General features: G+C 42.9%; 1 protein-coding gene across 26 annotated transcripts in view; it reads left to right on the top strand.

Moving 5' to 3' along the window:
* DENND1A (DENN domain containing 1A) overlaps positions 1-23383 on the top strand; it is a 514434-nt gene that overhangs the window by 342972 nt on the left and 148079 nt on the right. For all 26 annotated transcript variants that reach the window (XM_070251752.1, XM_070251736.1, XM_070251739.1 and 23 more), the window contains one exon: positions 11627-11752. In XM_070251752.1, coding sequence (XP_070107853.1) covers positions 11627-11752 — 126 coding nt within the window. The remainder of the gene's footprint in view (positions 1-11626; positions 11753-23383) is intronic.

Here is a 23383-nt window from a genome sequence, read left to right as displayed (position 1 = left end):
AGAGATGAGCATGCTGGGAGGTGGAAAGGAATGCATGGAAGCTGGAGTTGTGAACGAACGAGTAATGTGTTTGGGCTGGGATTAATAGTTTAGTCTAGATGGAACATAGTGTGGTTGGGAGTGACAAAAGAGCAAGACCAAAGAAGTAGACAGGAGGGACAGATTGGGAATGGCCTTCTGTCGTAAAATCAACTTTGGACGTCACATTTTGGGTAGGGGGGAAATCAACTAAGATAATTAAGCCAGGGAATGATGTGAAAAGGTCTACACTACACTGAGTCCCAGACTAAGAGCACAGTGTTGGATACAACCTCTTGTTGCTTCTCTGGTTCCTAGAGTCTGGCCAAAGCTTCTCACCACCCTAGATCTACCGACACTGGACCTTAGGTCAGGGGACAGTTGCTAAAGAGAATTCTTGCCAGTATCACCCATCACCAATATCCAGTCATTCATCCCTCCTTATTTTTATGGAATTGTCTGTAGGTCTGTGTTTTATGTTGAACCACTTCATGACAGTGTCCACTCTATTGCTTGTAAATTTCATGCAAGAAGGGAAGAAGCATCATGATCCAGTGGGTCTTGCCCTGAGTGTGTGTGTATGATTTGTCAACAATTGAGTATTTTATGGGAGTTTATGGGACTTCATTAAAGATGCTGGAGCAGGAGCACTGTGGAACATCAGAAGAGACCTCAGCAATAAACCGCAACTCCAAGCTTTGGAATGCAGTAAATGTTTAAGAGACTTCCTTCCTTTCATTACTGAATTTTACTTTACTTTTATACCAGTAAAGAGTTGTGTTTTATTGGTTGAAATTTCTTGATTCTGTTTTCCCCAGGTCTGTTTAAAAGCTACATTTTATCTTTGAGGATGTTTGGCTCGTGGTAGAGGAAGTGCTGCCAGCGAATTCAATTAACTGGCAGAGCTCACAGATATTGTACACGGATTTCTTTTTTTCTTCTTTTTCACAACTGCTACATAAACACAGCTGGGTTTAATATTTGTCGTAACAAAGATTTAACTTGAATCATTTTACTCCGGGTAATTAATGCTTGGAATCTCGGCTACTTTTTCCTTCATTTGTAATCCTCTGCATTTCTTTACTCTGGCTATCTAGATAATGAAGCGTGTTCCTCCAGGTCTTTGCCCTGCCTTAAAACTGCTTAATATTTGGCCGTTCCCACTAGAGAGCAGATGCTTTTCTTTGCAAGAATTGAATTTCTGTCAGCTCTTTTATGCATCATGTGTTTGGAACTGTAAGTGGATCAAGTTGTTCATCACAGCAGGGACACTGTGAAACACATCTATTATACACACTTCCCACCCCCCCCTTCCTGTTTTTTTTTTTTTTTCCTCCCTGAGGAGGTGGAGATACCCAGATCCCCTTGGGAGATTCTCACTCTGTGTGGATTTTTCCATGTGATCCACCGTGGACCCAGCCTGGCTGCATCCCCAAGCATGGAAACCTGTATCCACTCAGCCAGGGTTGTTGCTGAGACAAATCCCACTTTTATCTTTGTAAACACCAAGCACTTCATTAACTCCCAAGTATACACCGAGTGTGGGTCGCTAAATAAACCCACTAGGCTTAGCATAATGAGTGACATTTCAGTAATTGATGCCCTAGAAAATGGTAATTGTGAGCCCGTTATTCTTTTTTATGTTAAAATAATGGCTTAGGTAGTTTTGGCTTTGGAGTCTGGCTAGTGCGGAAGAATAGTCACTATCTGTTAGGCTTGTACTGTGCACCAGGCAAAATCTTGATGTGAAAATCTTGACATTTAATCTACATAACAATCCAGAAAAGGAGGGGGATACTTTACCCCTTTTTTGTAGATGAAGAGAAGAGGTTAAGTAACTTGCATAAAGGCATCTAGCTAATAGCCAGCAGCTGAGTCAGAATTTGAACTCAGGTCTGTCTGAACCCAGAGAAAATCAATATCCTGTTGGACATTCTACTCTCGTGCTCAGGGTTTGCTAGACATACCCTCATTGGTTGATCAATGCGTTGGTCCATTTAAGTTGTCCCATTCCACGTCAAGTGTCAGGCCAGTTGGCTTTTATGAACACCTTTTTATCCATCTAAAGCTGAACTCCTGGTGATGATTGGAGTCATTTATTTAGTTTTGCTTTTTCTATCAGAGCTTGACGCAAATACACTCCAGCTTCCCCAAGCAACTTGCCATTTTCTTGCAGTTTGCATTTTGCGAATTTCAACCCCTAGATTCAGCTTTGAACTGATGGCTAAAAATTCCAAATCTAAGTAGTTTAGTTTGTCACCACAGCTTTGAAAAGCAGGAGTCTTGTTGTTCCTGCTGTGATATGCTCATCATTTGGGCCTCAGATAGTGATGCATTTTGGTGCATTTTTATTGGGTATCATTCAATTTGCAGGAGTCATTATGGGACATTCACATGTCCGACTCTGAAATACCACTGATCTGTAGAATTAATTATAGTTAAATGGGAAGGTGGCTTTTGCTCATGAAGAAAATCGTTAGTCTCTTGATAAACATTTTATTTATCAAGTTATTTATTAACTTTAGTCCTCCTTCAAATACTTTTCCTTAGAGCCAGGCATTAGTGTCTTGGTTCATTAGAAACAGAGCAACCCCTTTATGTTTTTATCTGCAGTCCATTGTGTTGTTGAAAGATGTTGATTTTTTCTTTAAACATTGGTGGAGGATATGTTGTAAAAAACATGAATAACTCCTTTTGCAAGTGCGTATCCATTTTTACAAAGGTAACTTACATTTTTATTTTGTGCATTGTGTTTGCAAGAGAATGGTTCTTGGTTTATTCATGTTGACAACTGAAAAGCCTTAGACCTAATTAAAAGAATTTCCACGAGCACCTTTACTGAACCATTTCATTACGCGGCACTGCACAGATTGCATTGTGAAACATGGTGATAGTTTAAATCTGACCTTTAAACCTAAACTGCCAGAAGTATGGGGGAGAAAACCCTTCTTTGAAAATACTCTCAGATACATACATATCTAGGCATACATGAATGCACATATTTGGTTAGAAATAATCTTTTTATTGAATGACCACCTAATAATATAAATACACATTTACTTTGAGCTCAGATCTTGTAGCCTTCTTTAGCTTGGGCAGGATTTTTCAGCTGCATTAATTGTGTGTGTGTGTTGTGTGTGTGTGTATGTGTGTATGGTGTTAAATCTAAATTGTTTTATAGAAAAAACAAAGACAGCTTCACTTGCTCTGGGCAGAAAAAATGTGTTTGGAGGAAGATGAATTCTACAAATAGATAGAGAAATGCAAAAGTCTTTGCTACCGTGTGTTTCAGTTTAAAATGCTGAGGTACTCAGATTAAACGCATGGGAGGGGCTGGAGTGCACGGGTTTGTGCAGGACTCTTCTTGAACTTTATTTGGAAATAGTGGAAATGGGCCTGTTGTTTTTGTTTTTAAATTGTCCTTTTTTACTCCAAGAATGTCATCCTAAGGACTTGATAGTTCGTTCTTACAATGCTCAAGAAAACCATTATAGTTTATAATGAAGTAGCCATTCAAATAATGAAAATTTATCCTTATGTTTGACAAAAAGCTGCTTAGAATTGTACGCTTGCCGCTAACTTTCTGTCTTATGCTTGGCCCACAAGATGTCAGGAGAGACTGGAGGGAGCAGAGACCTAGGCCCTTAGGGTCACAGCCAGCTCCAGCTTGGAGCCCCGCATAACTAGCACAGCCCTCACTCCCCCATGGAGAACCAGGATCTTTGAGGAGAAAATGGGATGCAGAAGAAGCAATTAAAGCCAACTGAGGTCAAGGCACAGCCATGTTCTCAAGAAAGAAGCAGAAAAGCAAGGAATGAGAGAAAGCAGTAGTGGAGATATATTAAGCTGGGAAAAAATAAACCAGTATCATGGACAAGTCTAATTTGCTGGTCTAAGAAATCCTGGCAACGGTGAGAATTAACGAAATAGCACAGACTTTGGAATAAGACAGACTTGGGCTTGACTTTGGCCTCTGCCCCTTGCTGTACTCGCCACATGACATGGTGTTGAGGCTCACTTTCCTCATCTGTGTAGTGGGGATAACCATGCCTACCTAGCCCAGTTGTTCTGCAATTTTAATGATGCTCCATATGAAAACACCTGCCGTGGCATTTGGTACCTAGTAGGGTGTTTGAGAAATACACTAGTTCCTATTCCTTTCTTCTGATGAATTCCTGGTTTTCCCAGAAACTATTACTGGGAAAGAGAGTAGGGTGGGATTGCCTTTACATATCATCAAGATTTTCTGCTTCAGATTTAAGGCAAGAACTGACTAAAGCATCAGTAGATGTGCTGTGCCATTTTTCATTGCCGGTGTGAAGGGAGCAGAGGGAGCCAGTGTATATGCACTCCTGAGGATGGGGAGATAAGGCAATAGCCCCCTCTGCCCTTTCCAGACCCAAACATTCCCCAAGAGATCTTACAACACAGCCTTGATGTCTAGTTCCTTTAGGAAAGGAAGAATCAATTTGCCTTACTCCTTAAGGGCCTTTTTCTAAAGGGAGTAGGAAATTGTGATTCTATTGCCCCCTCCCAGCTGCTGTTGGGTGTCTGATTTGTCAAAAAAAAAAAAATCTTCTAACTCCAATTCTGACACTGAACAGTTATTGCAACTCTCAGGGGAGAGCAGTGTGGCCCCTGCACAGGCTGACTTGAGTCAGACTTTTAGAAGAACTGTATCTCTACTTGAGGTGTCGTGCCAGCACTGAGGATGGCCATGGTCCCTGCCTTCCTAGACCATTCATTCTAACAGAAGAGACAGACAGTTACTAGATTGTTGCAAAATGCATCATACACATTGCTGTGTGTCTCTGAAGGAGAGGTACAGCGAGAGTATAAAACAGGGGAACCTTGGTTTACTCTGAGGAGGCCAGACTGAAGAAGTGATCTTTGAGCTGAGATCTGAAGGATGAGTAGTTGTTGGTCTAGGGCCCTGTGTTTTCCGGTATGGTAGCCACTTTCCACATGTGGCTATTTAAATTTAAATTGATTGAAATGAAATAAAATAGAAACTTCAGTTCCTTGGTCACAGTAGCCTTATTTCAAGTGTTTGACTGCAGCTACCACACTGGACAACAGGTGATAGATTCTTTGCGATGAGTCCTATTGAACAGACTTGAATGCTAGGCAAAAGGCTGATGGTGGTGAGAACACTCCCAACAGAGAAATTAGCCTCTCAATGGTCTTGGGGTGTGAGGGAGGCCAGTGACTGGAGCCCGGAGCCCAGAGCCCAGAGGGTGTGCTGACGCAGCAGAGGAGACGCAGGGGCCTCGCACGTGAGAGAGGCTGTGGCCAAATCTCTCTGGGCTTCACAGCTGGGCTAGTACTTCAGTCTTCATCCTCAGAGCCGTGGGGAGGCTGCTGAAAGCACTTAAGGTGCCAGCACTGATGGAAAGAGGTGGATAGGAGTGTCTTAGAGGTGGAGAGGTGAACAGTATGCCATCCTTATTCTCCCTTCCCCCTGCAAGTTGCAACCCAGTGATAACAAAATAAGCCTATACTTGTTGAGTGCTGATATGAATTGTAAGAGTTATTTTCATTCTAGTGGGGAGGAAGATATGTAAACTGCTGATTATATAAAAGGCTGAATAATAGGATGATGAGGTGTAACATACAAGAGCCCCTTTTGAAGTAGGAATAGGCTAACTTGTGGCTGGTCTGAGGGAGCTTGACTGCAAGCTCTCAAGAGCTGGGCCCTAGTCGTATGCAGCTCTGTTCCCAGCACATCTCCGCCATGGGGCCTGCAAAGATTAGGCATCAAGCAAAGGGGCAGGCTAATGTGCCCTGAGAAAGAGCTATTTGTTGTGACAGAGGCATCGCGGAAAGTCAGAGGTACTTATAGAAGAGTTTTGTTAGAGAATGGGATAAAGAGTATGCCATGCTTGGGGATGGTTTTACGGCCTGTGAAATTGAGTAGAAGACAATGTTGAAAATGGAGCTTGAGCCAAGACCATAGAAGGCCTTGAATATTGTACTGAGGAATTTGGACTTTACTATACTAGCACCATGAAGCCACTGAAAATTTCAGAGGAAGGGAGTAATACGATTCAACCTCTTGTTTTACAAAGATTATTCACTGCAAAGGATGGATTCGACCAGGAAGAAAATAGAGGAAGGCCCACCAGCTGAAAGACTGTTGCAGTGGTGCAAGTGAAGGATGGAACCTGAACTGAATACCAAACCAAAAGCTAGGCAGTCCGCTACATCCATGGCCCCTTTTACATCCCGTATGTCTTCACCCTCACAATGTGTGTGTGTTGCAGATACCTCACTTTACAGCAAAGGAAACTGAGGCTCAGAAAGGTTAAGAAAGTAGAGAAGCCAGGTGTCCAATCTTAGACTTAGGCTTATGTGATTCAGGCTCTACACTCACTGCCCGAGGAGTGCTTGGAGATAGAGGAACAGGTGAAGCCGAGAGACCAAAAAGGAAGAGCCTGCAGTGAGCAGGTAAAACAGGAACCAGGTGCTGGGTGAGGGTGGGGAATACTGCATTGGTTGTTGGACCTGTTCTGTCTGCAGTGTTGTATGAGACTGATCTAGTTGTCCACTCTAACTCACTCAGCATCCAGAGCTTCGTTTTCCGTGCACTTTTGGTTGCATCTCAGTGATGACCTTCTGCAGAAGGGGAATGGATGAGCACCAATTTCTCCCCCAATCCTTCCCCACCAAGACCAATTTCTTGAAATGCTCAATCACTGGAGAATGTAATCCTAGACTTTCTTCCAAGCAGAGACTCAGCCACTGGAAATTCCTTTCAAGATGTAGAAACACTCACTCGTCTGTTCTTTCATTCAGCAGAAAGTGCTGAGTGACTGCTCTGGGCCAAACGCTGCTGGACCTTCTGAGAACTCACAGTCTAGCAGGAAAGATGGTAGACCCTGCAACTCACTGAAGAATCACCTATGCAGTGTAAGGGGGCCCAGGCAGAGCGTCATTAACCCTATCTTAGGGGTCAGGGAAGGCTTCACAGATGAGGGGACATCTGGATTTCCTCTTTCCCTTAACCCAAGGCAATGTTTAATTTGACTATTAAAAAAAATACCTCATTTAAATTCTTTATTATAAAAGTAACATATGCTTTTTCATAAAGGGTAATCAAAACAATCAAAGTGTGTAAAATAGAAAGTGCAAGCATCTCTGCATGGTTAGAGCTTGATCCATGGCATTTTAGATTTTTCCTATCTATATGTACATATTATAATTTTTAAAATGATTCATGCTGTACATATTGCTCTACAACTTGAGTGTTTTCCCCCCATTTGGCAATATTTTGTGGACATCTTTTCATGTGAGTTCATAGAGTACTGCCACATTCTTTCTAGCAGCCATGCAGTAATTCATTATGAGGATGTACTGTAGTATACTTTACTTAATAGGCCCCCATTCATGGACACCTGGATGGTCTTTCAAAGGGTGAATAGATGTTCACAAGCAGGACAGGAAGGCACAGCTCTGTCTGAGTTGTCAGCATGTGTATGGGCTGGAGAGTGGTATATGCTTCTAGATAGCAGTTCAGCGTATCAGTCACGTATAACATTAAGTGGGGCCAAGGGAGGTGAGACCAGTTGAGAAAAGCCTCACAGATTGCTCTGAGGAGTTGGGATTGTTTTCTGCAGGTAGTGATGGCCAAGGGTAGGGGCATTGAAGGATTTTGATGGAGGAATCAAAGTGATCAGGTTTGTATTTTCCCAAGATTACTGAAACAGCTATGGGTGGATAGCATTGAGGGGAAAGTGAAGACAGAGAACCCATCTAGAAATCTCCTCTGTGAATCTGGGCCAGAGAGGATGAATGGAGCTGAACAACGCAGGGCCAAGGTCATGGACACTGAGAGGAGAGGGAAGATTCAGAAAATATTTGGGGTGTTGATAAGATGTGGAGAATGGTTATGGGAAGGGAAGAAGTGTGAAATCTGACATCCGAATCTGGCCTAGCAGACTGGTTGGCTGACGCTGCAGTGACCAAGATGGGGCAGAGGAAAAGGAGGGGAGCTTTAGAGAGAACCTGATAAATTTTGGACTCTCTTCCTTTGTTTTCTGTCTGCCTCCTATGATGCCTGATTAAAAGAGGAAGGCTTCCTCATTGACATTTCCATCACTCCCAAATTATGTCTGAGGAACCCCGAGGTTAATGATCTGACCAGCACCCCCAGGAGTACTAAGGGCAAGATCAGTTTTAGATATATGTCTATGGGTCATTTCAGCCTTAGATTTTCTTCCCTCACTTTTATTTTAAGGACAAATGCCATCACCAGCTACCAGATGTGCGTATACTTGAAGTTTCAAAGTTTGAAGTGCTGACAAAAGCTTCTCCATGTTGCGGGCTGAGGAGAGGTCTTCAGAAGTCTTGGCCTACATGGTCACAGGGGCACCAAGAGCCCAGGACCTCTTGGCTGGGTTCAGACCAGCTGGGGAGGGCAGGAAGGCACACACTCGTATTTGCTCAGCTACAATCAGCAACTACCTCTTTGTGTAAAATGGTAATGAGGCCATTAGGAGAGGCTCACCTGAAGTGCAGCGTTGTGCATCTGAGGTAATTAAACACCTCCCGAATTCGAGGGAAAGGCCAGGGCAGGTTAAGTGAGGAATAATCTGCCGCACAGGTGGCCCAAGGCCTTTGAGGAGCCAGAAGAAGAGCGACAGTGGCTCACACCATTTCAAAGGATAGAGATGTCATCCTAGTCCCTGGGAGGGGCAGGATTTTTATTATTTGGGGAGCTGGAAAGTGGGCAATATTTTTAACATTTTAATAAAGCATGTTTCTTTTTCATATTGCTGTTTCAAGTAGAAAGTCCATGGCAGAGTCTGTCCCTGTGCCAGGTGGTCACTGCTCCTCATGAGCTCCCACCATTGTGGCACTGGGGCTCATGTGTCCCAGAAGAGAGGAGGTGACAATAAACCAGATATTTACATCTAGGTGTTGAGACAGACTCCAAATGCTTTCGTAGGAAAACCGTTTTCCTTTTCCGCCCTCTGAGCAGAGATGGGATAGTCACCCCCTCAATGCCTGTTGTCATTACTTATGTCAGAGAGGCCATCAGCCCTACCTTCACTCAGTTCATGCCCCTTTAGCAACAGCACAGGATTTTTCCCATCTACTCAATAAATACTTATTTATGGCTTGCTGTGTGCTAAGCACTGTGATCCATGATTTGACGTGTCCTTTCAGCTTGTCTTTATCCTGTAAGATCTGGCAACAGAGGATTTTTGCCATTCATTTTCTTATCTCAAAATCTCTGCTGTCTCCACACAAAAGTTGGTACATGAATGTTCATAATGGCGTTATTCATAATAGCCATAAAATGGAAACAACACAGATGCCCACCAACTGATGAGTAGATAAAATATGATATATCCACATAATGGAATAATATTCAGTCATGAAAAAGAAGAGCACATGATAAGTGCTTCAACATGGGTGAAACTTGTTCATGATGTGCGTTATGCTGAGTGGAAGAAGCCAGTGACAAAAGACCACATATCGTGTGATTCCATTTATATGAAATGTCCGGAACAGGCAAATGCATAGAGACAGAAAGTGAATTAATGGTTACCTAGGACGGGGGTGAGGGAGGAGGGGAGGAGAATTGGTTGGGAATGAGAAGCGACTGCCAATAAAATGGGGTTTCTTTTTGGGGTGATGAAAATGTTCTGGAATAAGATAATAGTGATAGTTGTACGACCCTGTCACTATACTAAAAACCACTGAACTGTACACGTGAAATGAATGAATTTTGTAATTATGTAAAATGTATCTTAATAAGCTGTTAAAAAAAATCCCATATCAGAAGCTTAGCAATAAAAAATAATGTCCATGGAGCATTTGTAAAGTGTATGTAGTCCATCCTAGATCAGTGATTCTTAATGTATTTTAGGTTCACAGGCACCTTTAGGAATCTGAGGAAAGCTATGGAGCCTGTGCTCAGAAAAGTGATCATCACTCATTCGTCTTAAAAATTCATGGATGGTTTCTGGGCCACTTGAATCTAATTTTCTATTTTATCCTTAAATAATGTCAGGCCATTAGATAGTCCTGTGTCCAAGCCCCTTCCAGATTCCTGAAAAGTGCTCTCGATCTGTCACCTGCATGCTTAGAAACAGTCATAGCTTCACATTTCTCTCAAAAGGACGGAGAAAATTCCTTGGTGTACTCACATCTTTTCTGATCCTTTCCTTTCTCTCTAGCCTCATTGTGAGCCGTATTCCCCCTCATTCTCTCCACTTGAAGCCACAGATATTTCTATTCTCTGAACTCCTTCTCACCACAGGGTCTTTTCAAATGCTGTTCCCTGTGCTTGGTACACTGTTCCCTCCCCTCTTTGCTGAGTTAACTACTTCAACTCATCCTTCAGATCTCAGACCAAGCCTGTTTGCCTCCAGGAAGCCTTCCTTGACCTCCTTGGTGAGCTCTGTTACAGGCTCGTCACAGTAGCAACATCACAGTATTGGTATTTTCCTCACTAGAATGAAAGCCTAATGAGAGCAGGGCCCATGTCTGGTTTTGCTCACTGTTGTATCCTCAACACTTAGCGTAGTCCTGGGCACTCAGCAAATAATCAGTATTTGTTGAGTAAATTAATGATTCAAGACTATCTCATTGCACAATTTCAGGGGCCCTTTTCACATGGAACACAGCATGAATGGAATGCCCAGAAGTTGTGCAATATGGCATCCTGAGATGAATGAAGGCCGTATTAAAAACAGACTAGGAAACTTGATATTGTCTCTGATGTTGAAGGCAACAACCATGGTATCAGAGTCATTCCTACATTGAGGACTCATAGGAAAAATCTCGTTTAGTTCTCACTTTAAGGAAAATCTGTGTTCATTTTTCCAACTGGTTTGTTTGTAATACACAGACTCAAGAAATCTCACAATTTCTCATGTTTCCGTTTTTGCTTTGACCACTAGGAGGCTCATTAGTCAAATTTACAGTCCATTTCTAGCCATTATGTAAGACCTTATGGCTTACCTTTATATATTAAATCTGTTCCTGGCTACTTCTTTTCCTATTGCCATGACTTTCTTGTCTATTTTGTTTTAACCATTGAGTGTGTACCTATAAGCTGCCACTATTCCTCTGGAGTATGAGATGTGAAGTTCATAACAATATATACTATAGGTTATTAATAAGCTATTTCTAATATTTGTAAGTAATTTGAAGAGGGAATGGAGTTGGAACTAAAAATCTTTGTGTAGTTTGGGCTCGGATTACAAGACTTCAATTCATATTCCAACTTGGGCCAATTCTTAGGTTTGTTCCAGGTGTGTAATCCAACCTCTTCTGAGACTGTTTGACCCTTGTAATCCCCTCCTCCTGGGATTGTTGAAAGAATTAAATTAGAAAATTTACGTGAAAGCACTTACCTGGCACATTGTAACTGCTTAGAAAGTGGTTTTGTTTTTGTTTTTATTAGATATGCTCTAACAGGAACAACATTTTTTAAATTTCAAAAACCTGCCTGAATACCGAATGCATTTTTGTTGTCCCAGAAGCTGAGGTATCAAGTCAATCCCCTTCCCAGGGATTTTCTAGAACTCTTGTATTGAGCTTGCCAGCCATCCTCCTCCCCCACCCTCAGCGTGTGTCTCCCTTCTCTCTGTCACAGATCTCCTCGCTGAAGAACAGGCTGAAGAAGGTCTCCACGACTACTGGCGATGGTGTGGCCAGAGCCTTCCTCAAGGCCCAAGCAGCTTTCTTTGGCAGCTACCGAAACGCTCTGAAAATTGAGCCGGTGAGTAGCTTCTTGGCAGGTTTGAACCCCTTTGGTCAGGGCTGAGAAACATACCTCAGAGGCCACAACAAACCCGCAATTCATCTGGTTGTTGAATTCACTGGGAGGAGGGTGTGTGTGTGCTGAGGAGCCTTGCCCTACCTCAGCAAGGAAGCTGTGCTGCCATGATGAAGCTCTCACTGCTCCTGTGAGCGTTAAGATCCCCCCTCTCCGGACAGTGGCACTGACTGTGTGTTAATACAGTGCCCCGCCCTTCACACACACCTGCTCTCACTGAGGCTTCACAGCAAGCCTGTGAGGTAGTGAAGAGCATCTCCACTTTACAAATGAGGAAACTGAGGCTCAGAGAATAGACATGACTTGCTAAGCAGTGGAGGAGCCAGATGGTCTCAAAGCCCGTGATTTCCCACCATGCCTTATCACTCTTTTCCCATAAAGGGACCTCTTCCCCACACTTGAGAAAGCAAAGCACCCTGGGGATTCACTTCTTAGAGTCTCCCAAAGTGGTCTTGGTGTAAATGACTACAAAGCACACCGAGGACTTAGAAATAATGTCCGCCTCCAGGGCCCTTCAACCTTTCTGAGCCTCAGTTGCCTCATCTGTACGCCTGCTTGCCCATTGAGGTGATTAGTTGTTGTGAGGATTTGAAGACATCAGGTCTGTCCTAAAACCAAGAAAGGACCAACTCTGCCAGCTTCACTGAGATGCTTACATCTGACACCCCTCTGCTCAGCCTACTCTTAGCCTCTCTGCCAAAGAGAATGCAGAAATCAGCCTGGGGACCTGGGCCTCTGTACAGGAGAGGAGGTTCGGGTGAAACCTTGCTGACAGCCCTTTTCTGTCTGGAGCACAGAGCTCCCCCTTGATCCTGAGCAGGCAGGTGATAGCTACACCCAGCCTAGTCGGCGTAGAGTGCCAGGGACCAGCATAGGTTGCATTGCCTATAGGCTAGCAATGTTTATTTCTGTTTTTGTTTTAACCCACAGCATTTTATTATATTAAATGACAAAAGATGAGTGGATATCAGGCAGTGCGTTTCATGTGCAAACCCTGACAGTGAATCTTAGTCACACTTCCTCATAAGCCACTGTTGCATATTCTTAAATGACTCCATCATGTGTGGAAGGGAAACACAGAGTAACAGCAAACACCTTGCTTCCCTCCACCAAAGACATACTCTCTCTGAAGTGGCCGGGGCAGTGGGTACTCAGGGAGCAGCAGCCTAATGCCACTATCCTCCTTATTCTTTGTCTTCCATTCAGCACTTAGGCCTGGCTTTCTAGGATGCCTCGGCTTCGGGCAATGTCATGGTCACACAACAGAAGGGGTGTACTCTCTTTTTACTTCCTAAATACTTCCTTTAGGTCCTCTAAAGCCCTTCAGCTTAAAACAAGGTCCCCATGTCCTGTTTGTGTTAAGGGCTGGCATAATTCAAGGAAAATACTGATGTCTTCCCACCTCTGAAATGAGAACGGGACAACTGGCCTAGACCTTTCCTTGGGTTGCCAAGAACTGACAGACATGAAGTATTTCCACCCTTGCAATGGTCTCATTGTTGTCATGTATATGCCAGAATACAGAGGCTCCTGAATCTTGGTCTCTGTCGCTGGGCGTATGATCTGGGCACAAGTTGCTCCTCCAAAGAAGTTTATGGTTGTACTTGCACTGAAAGGCACTGGATTTAAGGTTGGAAGCCCTGGAGTTTAAAGCCTGACTCTGTACTTCTAAGCCATATGACCTTGAGCAAGCCACTTAACCTCTTTAAACTTTGATTTCTTCACCTGTGAGATGAGGATAAGAATACCTATCATTCTACATCTCCAAATGGTTATAAGGATCAAATGAGCCATAAATTGTTTCATAGTAGAGGTGAAACTTGACCTGGGGTCTAATGGGTAAGGTTTGGAAAAAGAAAGACAGAATCATTCCTTCTTGTAGTGGGTGTGGAGTTAACTGAGTGAGCAAAGGCTTGGAAGCAGGACCTGTCATGGCCACTTTGTCTGGAGTCATGAGTTTGAGTGGGAGATGGGGCTGCAGGAGAAGTTGGAGCCAAATTTGACAGAGCCTTGGAATGTCAAGCTAGGATTGTGAACTTTACCCTGTAGGGAATTTAAGTTTCTGAGCAAAGATGTGATGTGATTGAAGTCATGTTTGAGCAGAAATGCAGTGATGGACTGAGAGGGAAGCTGAAGGCAGAGAGACCTGTTAGGGGAACTCAGAAGAGAGCCCTCCGGTGGTTACGCCAGGAAAAGTTTCCATGAAGAAGAAATCCTAGTCTCAGTAATGGATAAAATGAGAGACAAGGGGCAAAGAATGTCAAAATGTCTCGCAAGATATGGAAGCTGGAAGAGGATGATGATGAAACACACAATAGAAAAAGGGAACTCTTAATGCTAAGGTCTTCCCAGTGGCAGTATTTATCATGGTAAAAAATTGCAACAGACTAAGTGTCTATAATAGGCAACTGGTTAAGTAAATTAAAGTACATCATATGATGGAATATTATGTAGCCATTAAAAGTATCATTTTATGAGGGTGGCCAGGTGGCATAGTGGTTAAGTTCACACACTCCACTTCGGTGGCCTGGGGTTTGCAGGTTCAGATCCTGGGCACAGCCACTGTTCATCAAGCCACACTGTGGCGGTGTCCCACATAAAATAGAGGAAGATCAGTACAGATGTTAGCTCAGCAACAATCTTCCTCAAGCAAAAAGAAGAAGATTGGCAGTAGATGTTAGCATTAGCTCACGGCCAATCTTCCTCACAAAACAAAGTATCAATTTGAGGATAGGATGATGGATTTGGTTCTAACATTGTGCATTTCATTGAATCTAAGCTGCCATTCAATCGTAAGATGTACTATTATTTTATGTACCATTAAGAAAGAGTGCTGCCAATTATAATTGAAGGATGCCATCAATTGTAAGACATATCCAGAGTTCAGAGGTTTTAGAATGTGAAGAAATTTGTGTCTTAGAGTCAACAAAATATGGCAGATCTGTTGTGCTTTCAGTCTGATTCATCTGTACCAGAGAACTTTTGTCTGTAAAGCCAAGAGGGAATCTAGAGGACCTGAAATTTTCTGACCAAGCATCATCACCATGTTACCTAAATGATTTTTAAACCATAAATTTAATTCTAGCCAATTCTCCTCATCCAGAAAATGGGATAACAACACCTCCCATGCAAGATTGTTTTGGGAGATTAATTAAAATAATGACTCAAAAGTACGTGTGAGCCCAAGAAGTGCTGAGCAGTATGGGGCAGCAGCCACATAGCTGGGGGGGTGGTGCCTGGGTGACCCTGCCCATGGTAGGCAGCACAGTGTGAGTAGATAGGGTGGCCTCCCCTGGGCCTCTTGTCTTCTAGTTTTTTCTCTGGTTATAAAAATAGCATGTGCTCTTGGTAAAAAAAAAAAAGTTGAAAGGAACAGAGATCTAGAAATGAGAAAACACCCATAATCCTGTCATCTGGAGTTAGGATAACATGTTAGCGTGTTTCCTCCTAGGTTCTCGGGCTTGGGGATTGTTTTTGTTCCATTTTGTTTTGCTTTTTTACTTGTAGACAGTTGAAATATTCCTAGCAAAGCAATCCAGTTCCCAGTTATTTGTTTTGCCTTTTAGTACATTGTAAGCATTTTTCACATCATATAAAAACTCTCCTTACACATCATTTATAATGGCTGCATATATGCCATTGGGGGACCTCAGTGGTTCTCAGCCCTGGCTGTGGATCAGAATCATCTGTGGGGCTTTTAAAACGGCAAATGTCTGAGCCTCACTTACAGAGATTTTTATCAAGTTCCCATCATCTGAAATCAATGCCGAGGCCCACCACATTGTCCTAATACTGGGCCTTTTGATTGTCAGTAACGTTTCACCATTTTAAACCACACTGTAGTGAACATCTTTACATAAATCTTCATGCATGGTCCAAATTATTTCCTTAGGCAGAATCCCTGGCGTGGATTTACTGTGTCAAAGAATCTGACTACATTTAAGGCCTTGATTCGTAAGGTGAGGGAGAAAGCTGGTGACCAGGAACAGGGGCAGCCTGGAGGGGAGAGCCTCTGAGGCTGATTGCAGGGCAGGGCCCGAGCAGCAGTGCAGTGTGGGGAACAGCCTGAGGCTGAGGGCGAAGAGAGCCTGCGGGGTGAAGGGTGAAGAGAGCCTGCGGGGTGAAGGCCGAGAGAAGTGTGCCTGTGTGCAGAGGGCACAGCGGTGTGACTAGCTTTGCAGCATGCCCAGAGTGTTCACCACACTGCTGTGGTGTGCTGGCTTCCCACCCACAGCCAGCAGATGCAGTCATGGGACTCCTGTTACTGCAAAGTCACAGAGTTTGGGTTTTTTAAAACATGAAACATGACAGACTTGCAGTGCTCCTTTCTCCTCTGCTCCCGGAACAGCTTGGAGAACTGCTCCTGCTGAGCCCCTCGAGGCCCTGCCTGGCTCTGTGGGGAGGGGTGAGCCCCACTCTGAGAGGCAGAGAAGAGCAACTACTCCTCCACAGCCCAGAGCTCATTTGAGATTAACTCCTTGGTCCTTTGTTTTTTCTTTTCTACTGGAAAAAATTCAAAATCAGCTGGCTGGGGAGTCTTGAGCTTGGTCCTCTTTCCCCTGCTGGGAGGGAAGAGGGAAGCAGGCTCCTTGCTGAGGTCCAGCCACATGCCAGAGCTGGGCTGCTTGTCTCCTTCCATGCCCTCTGCTGTGCGCCTGTCCCAGGGCAGGAGAGCCTGTGTTGGCTCACTGGTGGTGTCTCTCTTCGGGGCCAGGTGAATTATTTCAAAGGGGTCTCCCAAGGATCAGAAAGCGAGACTCCAACAGTGTCCAGCTGCAGCCAAGTCTCCTACCTGCTCAAGCAGCCCATAGGGTGGGAGCTCTGTTCATCTCGGAGTGCTTCGCATCCATGATCTCAGTAAATTCTCCATGACGGCCCCTTTCTGTCCATTCTACAGATGGAGGATAAAGGCTGAGATTGCTGGTGATTTCCTGGGAGGTAGTAGAGCCGGGAGGCAGACTCAGATCGGCCTGACTCCAAAGCCCAGGATCCTTTCACCACACCCTCTCGCCTGTCTTTGTTCTGGTTTTCTCACGTTGCATGTTAACAACTCTTTCTTTCAGTGTTTCCAGTGCCAGGCATGGGTCACAGTATAGTGTAGATATCAATAAGTATATTTTGGAACAGTGGATGGAAGGACAGGTGAAAGAAATGAAGGAACAGCGAATCTCCTTCCAGCCTCTGTTCAATGTGCACACATTGCATCCTGTCCTGTCTTGAGGCTCGGGAGGTTGCTGCTGCCTAGCAGAGGGGAGAGTGTCTGCAAATCACAAGGGCATGTGACCCATTTTTCAGTAACCCGGAGAATATCAGGTGCAAAACCCAAGATATTTAACAATACCAGCCAAGCCAACTTGTTCTTCTCCACTTAAGTGACAGAAACACAAGCAGCCAGGCAGCCCCATTCGGAAAAACCCCCTTTATCCATGTCAAGCAGCAGCCCAGGCTCTAGCTCATTTATTTAGGCCTTTCTTGCTCTCTGACACGCCTCCTAGCAGTTGCCAGGCAACTCTGGGAGTAGCAGTGTGTGTTAGGGATTAACTAGTTAGGGCTGGGGTCCTTTTTGCCTAGAAGGGGATAAAAGACAAGTGATTTTAATTGCCAGGCCAAGGATCCTTTCTCTGCTTGGTGGAAGATTGCAACTTTTGGAGGATGTGTATAGCAGTGTGGCTTTTGAATTTGCCTTGAATGTTCCCTTTTCTCCCTCCTGGGGAAAACAAATGAATTTTAAAAAGAATCTTACTTTCCCCTCACTCCTTTGTTTAAAACTATATCATCATGAAATCTGAATAAGACTAACCTACCACCCTCTCTTTGAAAGATATTTCACAGCACAATGGCCTCAGTTTTAAAGAACTTTAAAAAATAGGCTGGTGTCCTTTAATTTCATCACTTTTTCTATTCAGAGTTTCTTATTTCATAGCTCATGCTACACGGAGTTGTCTTAAGACAGTGCACGTGAAGGTGCTTGTTCCCGTGTTTGGCCCACTGCAGGTCCTTGGTAAATGTTAGATCAATGAGCAAAACTGATGGATATTGGTGCTTTAAGACACATCGTGTTCTGTGCCAATATCTGTGGAAAGGCCAATATAGATGGAGCGCTATGAGAGTTGTTTATGCAACAAGCTTGTGTGCTCATTCTGGGTCAGCCTACGAGCTGGGCTTCCCCAGCATGAATGGAGCACAACCCCTGCCCACAGGGAGCAAATGCTGAGGTGGGGGCGGTAAACAGCCGGTCACGTGCTGTGAAGGAGGCTTGCAGGCAGCAGCTCGCGCCACCAGCCCTGCTTGCTTAGTCCATCCCAAGAGACCCGGCTTCCAGATTCAGCTGTGGGTACGTGGCGTCATCCACCTTACAGCCCCTGATTTTGTACATGATTCTGCTGAGTCATATTTATCCACCTAAAACCCTTTGAAGACAGAGAAGTTAAGATAAAAGCAGATTGATAGCCTGGCTTTCAAGCATGAACGGGCGAGGCTGTGTTGAGCAGGTCAGAAAAACACCCTATATATCTGTCTTATGGTTGAGTAACACCATTGATCTCACGGTTTAAAAACAACAACAACCATATTTATATGTGTTTTTGTGTAACATAAAATAGAAAAAATTTAGAAACTAGAAAAATTAAAACATTACTGTAGTCCCACTGAACTAACACAACTCCTTCAACTACCCTTTGTATATTATATTCTCTTTAATTATTTTTCATTATGCAAAGGGTTTATGTAGCTGCCATCAAATCTAAGGTAAAAGTTTTGGAGCCCGCCCTGACGGTCCAGTGGTTAAAGTTCAGCGTTCTCACTGCTTCAGTGGCTGTGGTTCGTTTCCCAGTTGTGGAACCACACCACATGTCTGTCAGTTGCCATGCTGTGGTGGCAGGTCACATAGAAGAACTAGAATGACCTACAACTAGGATATACAGCCATGCACTGGGGCTTTTGGGAGAAAAAAAAGAAGAGGAAGATTGGCAACAGATGTTAGCTCAGGGCAAATCCTCTGCAAAAAAAGAAAAGTTTGGTTCTCTTCCATTTAACATTACATCATATGCGTTTTTACATAGCTGCAGAATATTCTATCAAGAACAGATACCATCATTTCCGTAATCACTTTCTCGTGTTGGACCTTTAGGTTGCTTCAGATCTTTTGGTATTAATATTCCACCAAACATCTTTGTCAATAATGCTTTGAAATGCTATATTTTGAAGTCTCTGAGGAGAAGAAATACAGGTCTGCTGCAGGAGCCTGACTGTGGTGCCAACTTGTCACAACATGGTAAGGAAGCAGATTTCCGTTGACTCAGCCTAAGAGCAGCTCAAAATGGGAAGAACTAAGAACCCTTCATGGGGTGTGCTCCTTGCCCTCCACATAGGCCAGCAGAAGATACCCAGAACATATATAGGGATATTACTAATTTGTCTGTGCCTCCCTGGTGCTAAAAACGGTTTGAGGAACCTTAAAACATTGTGTACAGTACAGCAAGACGAGATGAGGAAGTGAGGAAACCAGGGGAGAGGCGGACTGAGATGAAGCCTGGAAGGGGCTGGTGTTAAGTATACAATTCAGTGGCATTACTTATATTCACAATGTTGTACAACCACCATCACTATTTTCAAAATTTTCAAAACAGAGTTTCTCTTTGGGATGATGTTAAGCAATAGTTCTCCAATTATTGCTGTTAAGCGATAATTCTCCATTCCTCCGTCTCCACAGCCCTTCATATCCTCTGATCTACTTTCAATTGCTATGAATTTGCCTATTTTAGATATTTCATATAAGTGGAATTATACCATACTTGTCCTTTTGTGTCTGACTTATTTCCCTTAGCATAATGTTTTCAAAGGTCATCCACATTGTAGCACGTTCAGATCTTCATCCCTTTTTAAGGCTGAATAATATTCTACTGTATGTATATACCACATCTTGTTTATGCATTCGTCTGTTGATGGACAGTTGGGCTGTTTCCACCTTTTGGCTATCGTGAGTAATGCTGCTATGAACATTCCTATACAACTGTCTGTTTGAGCCCCTACTTTCAGTTCTTTTGATATATGCCTAGGAGTGGAATTGCTGGGTCATATGGTAATTTTATGTTTAACGTTTTGGGCAACCACCAAACTATTTTTCAATGCTTTTTTAAGTGGACAGTGATATGTTTGTGGAGCATGGATATGTACCTATGAATATTCTGTAGGGAAAATTTGTGAAAGATTTTCTTATTTTCCAGTTTATTTTAGGCAAGCAGATAGGGAATTATAGCCAAGACCTACAGGCCTGAACTAAACAGATGCATTGACAGCAGGAGTCTATGGTGGACTAGAGAAGGGCCTGGTAACTTACTGCTTACCATTTTTTCTCACTTTAGTGTTCATCCAAGTCATAGGATCATGTCCTGGGAATGAAGCAGGGACAAGGGGAAGTACTCCCACCAGTGGGACTCTGGGGACCACCACTGTAGGTCTGTGGCTCACGAAGCCACTGAGTGTGATGGAAAGAGTATAGTCTTTGGAATCACCTGGGTTTTAATCCTGGCTCTGTCATCTGTCAGAAGGTGACCTTGGAAGTCACTTAACCCTCTGAGCCTCAATTTTCTCATCTGTAAAACAGAAATAATGCCTACCTTGTAGGACTGTTGAGAAAAATAGCAATAATGTGTGTAAAACACCAACACAGTGTTTTTGCTGATAGTAGATATTAACCAAATGATAGTGACCATTCCTGGGTGACAAGAAAAGGAGGAGAATGAGACTGTCACATCCTGGAACAGTGGTGGCCATACTTGTTCAGCAAGTGTCAGACTACGTGAAACTATTCAAAATACAATGAGATTATGGTTCTTTTATTCCTATCTTTTGAAGGAACTGTGAAAGTTTGGATGTGTAAGAAATCACATATTTCCTTCAATATTTATTTGATATTTATTCATTCATGTTATTGCTTGCCAGCACTTACAGGCAAATGGAGGTGGTAGGTACCAAGGGTTTACAATTAAGAAATGCATTGCAATCCATTTTAAATATACATAAGAGAAAATATAATTGAGAATCTTTTTTCTATTTCATCAAAACATTTTTTGTCTCTTGGGAGAAGATGACCGTTGTTTGATCTTGGTGCCAAATCTCCACCGTCCATCTCCCGGGGATACTGATGTTGCTCAGGAACAGAGTTTGGGAGTCCTGGCACCTTGGAGCTACACAGTGAGTGCTCGCTGAACTGAGAACCATTGTTCTAGAAGTAGACTGCCTAAGTAAAAAGTAGGTCCTTAAGTGAGAGAAGATGAGAACTGGCAGGAAATCCACTTAAACAGGATGATCAAGCTTAACTGAATGATTTCAAAGAGCATCACTGAATATGATCAAAATGAAATTCCCATATGTTCTAAGATACTTGAAAAATAAAACACAGCTAGTGTATCTTAGACTATCCAGGAGGAATTCTAGGCTTTAACTTGATCTCATTTAATAATCCTGGCTCCTTTCTTACTTTGCTCCGATAGGATGGGACCATGTTTATACTCCTTGGTGTCTCTCACATAGTCTAATATTTAGTAGATTCTCATTAAATGTTTGTTGAATAAATGGATGAACAAATGAATGAACGATACCTGTTTTCCCATGCTGTGCATCCAAAAGACTGGTGATCATATTTCAGTGTTGCACAATATAGATGCTTAGTTAAAAAAGAAAAATCATCCACAGCTTCATCTTAGAGCATGAGAAGAAAATCTGACACGAACCCCACGCCATGAATGTGTGAGTTTCAAACAAAGGCACCCCGCAGCTGCTACATGGTAGCTCCAGAGGCAGTTAGGGTCTGGTGTGGTCACACTCTGTGAAATCACCATGTGCAGTAAGCATTCAGTTCTAGCTAGGAAAATACAAGAGGCGAGTATATTAATGGAGTAAGCACAATACACTGTGGCAGTTTTAAATACTGTATCTTTGTGGAAGCAATGGCAAAGAGAAATGGTTGCTGTTACAGTGTTTTAAGTCAAATGATCTCGCTTTAGGGTTTTTTCCTTTTTCAATGAGACTCTGGAAAGGAAACCTTTCTGATCCATTTTCAAGCAGTGATAACATTTGACAATTTAGAGCCTGAAACAGTGATATATGACTTCATGTACATAGCTAGACTGTGAGCTTTTTAAGAACAGGATTTTGTCTTTTTCTTTCTTATCCCCCCAGCACACAATAGAGGCTGAGTACCGTAAGATGGAGCAATAGTTCTATGGGTTTGTTCTATGGAGGACGTTATGGTATTGATGATGATTAGAGGACAAAATTGTAGATTTCCTTCCTTCTACCCACCCCCTTGGACGTGCATCCGTGCTGATTTTCTATGGGGTGTAGATACATTCTCAGAAATATACAGCTATGTCACATTCAGTCTTACGCTGCCCTTTCACAGAGAAATGGAAGCCACTCTGGAATGCAGTGGAGTGTCGTGATTACTCATGTGTCCCCGGCGCAGAGCCTGACACATAGAAGGTGCTTGATAATTATCTGTGGAGTGAATGAAATAATAATAGTCCTTAGTTATAATGTCCTTCATTGTTTGAGAGCTGAAACACACTTTTGTTAGTTGAATCATTAAGACTTGAAGTCTTAAGAAAAAGAAAATAATATGAAGCATTTATTATATGCTAGACTGTTTACATATATTCCCTTATTTGATTTTTACAGTCCCCTCATAGAGAGAGTGGTGTAGCCCCATTTTACTGATGAGAAACCAAGGCTAAGAAAGGTTATGTCACACTTTTAAAAAGTGGCAGAGCCAGGATTCGGACCCTCCATCTGCCTGATTCTAGCAACCATAATCTTTCCTCTGACCACTCGCCACAATGGTGATGACCATATGGTCCACGTTATGTACAATTTGAGGGCGTTTCAGAAGAAAACTGAGCTGGTTTCCTCTTCCAAGTCAATGTCTCTAATCTGTGCAATTGTTTCTTGAAAAGTACAAGTTAAACTAACACCATTTATAAACTATTTTGCAAAGGGGAAATGTCAAAATTTTAGATATCTTTTTGAAAACATCCCTTTAATAGATAATTTTAATTGCCTGATATTTTGTTGTTTAAGTACTTCATATTTACGGTGATAATTGGGTGAAGCAGTGACATACTTGCGGAAGCGCAGCCCTCCCTCCTCTTTTCCTGGGCTGACACCTAGTGGCGAGCTTTCTCGTGGCACTGTTAATCCGGGTGCTAAGCTTTCTTCACCATAGTTGTTTTTCAATTGATTTTAGGATTTTTAAAAATCAATTATTTTCATTATAATAAAAGTAACTACACTAATATAATGGTTAATTTATTAAGGAGCATCATAACAATGGAACTTTTATTTGATTTAATGTGAATTTCAAGTCAATTAAAATCAAGTCTCAATAGCAGAAAATGATACAGGTATTTATAGTCTTGGGGTATTTGTTCCCCCCACAAACCTAACTGAGTGACCACCCTGCCCTGGGCACTGGCTTTCACACACTGACAAATGAGACTCAGTCGCTGTTCTTAAGACAGTGAGGGGCAGAGACAGAAAGCTGCAGAGTTGCGCTAAGGTGTGGTAACTGCTATA

The sequence above is a fragment of the Equus caballus genome, chromosome 25 (genome assembly GCF_041296265.1).
Source record: "Equus caballus isolate H_3958 breed thoroughbred chromosome 25, TB-T2T, whole genome shotgun sequence".
In the NCBI taxonomy this organism is placed as follows: Eukaryota; Metazoa; Chordata; class Mammalia; order Perissodactyla; family Equidae; genus Equus; species Equus caballus.
Note: the sequence above shows the minus strand (reverse complement) of the source record. Positions and strands in the feature narration are given on the sequence as shown.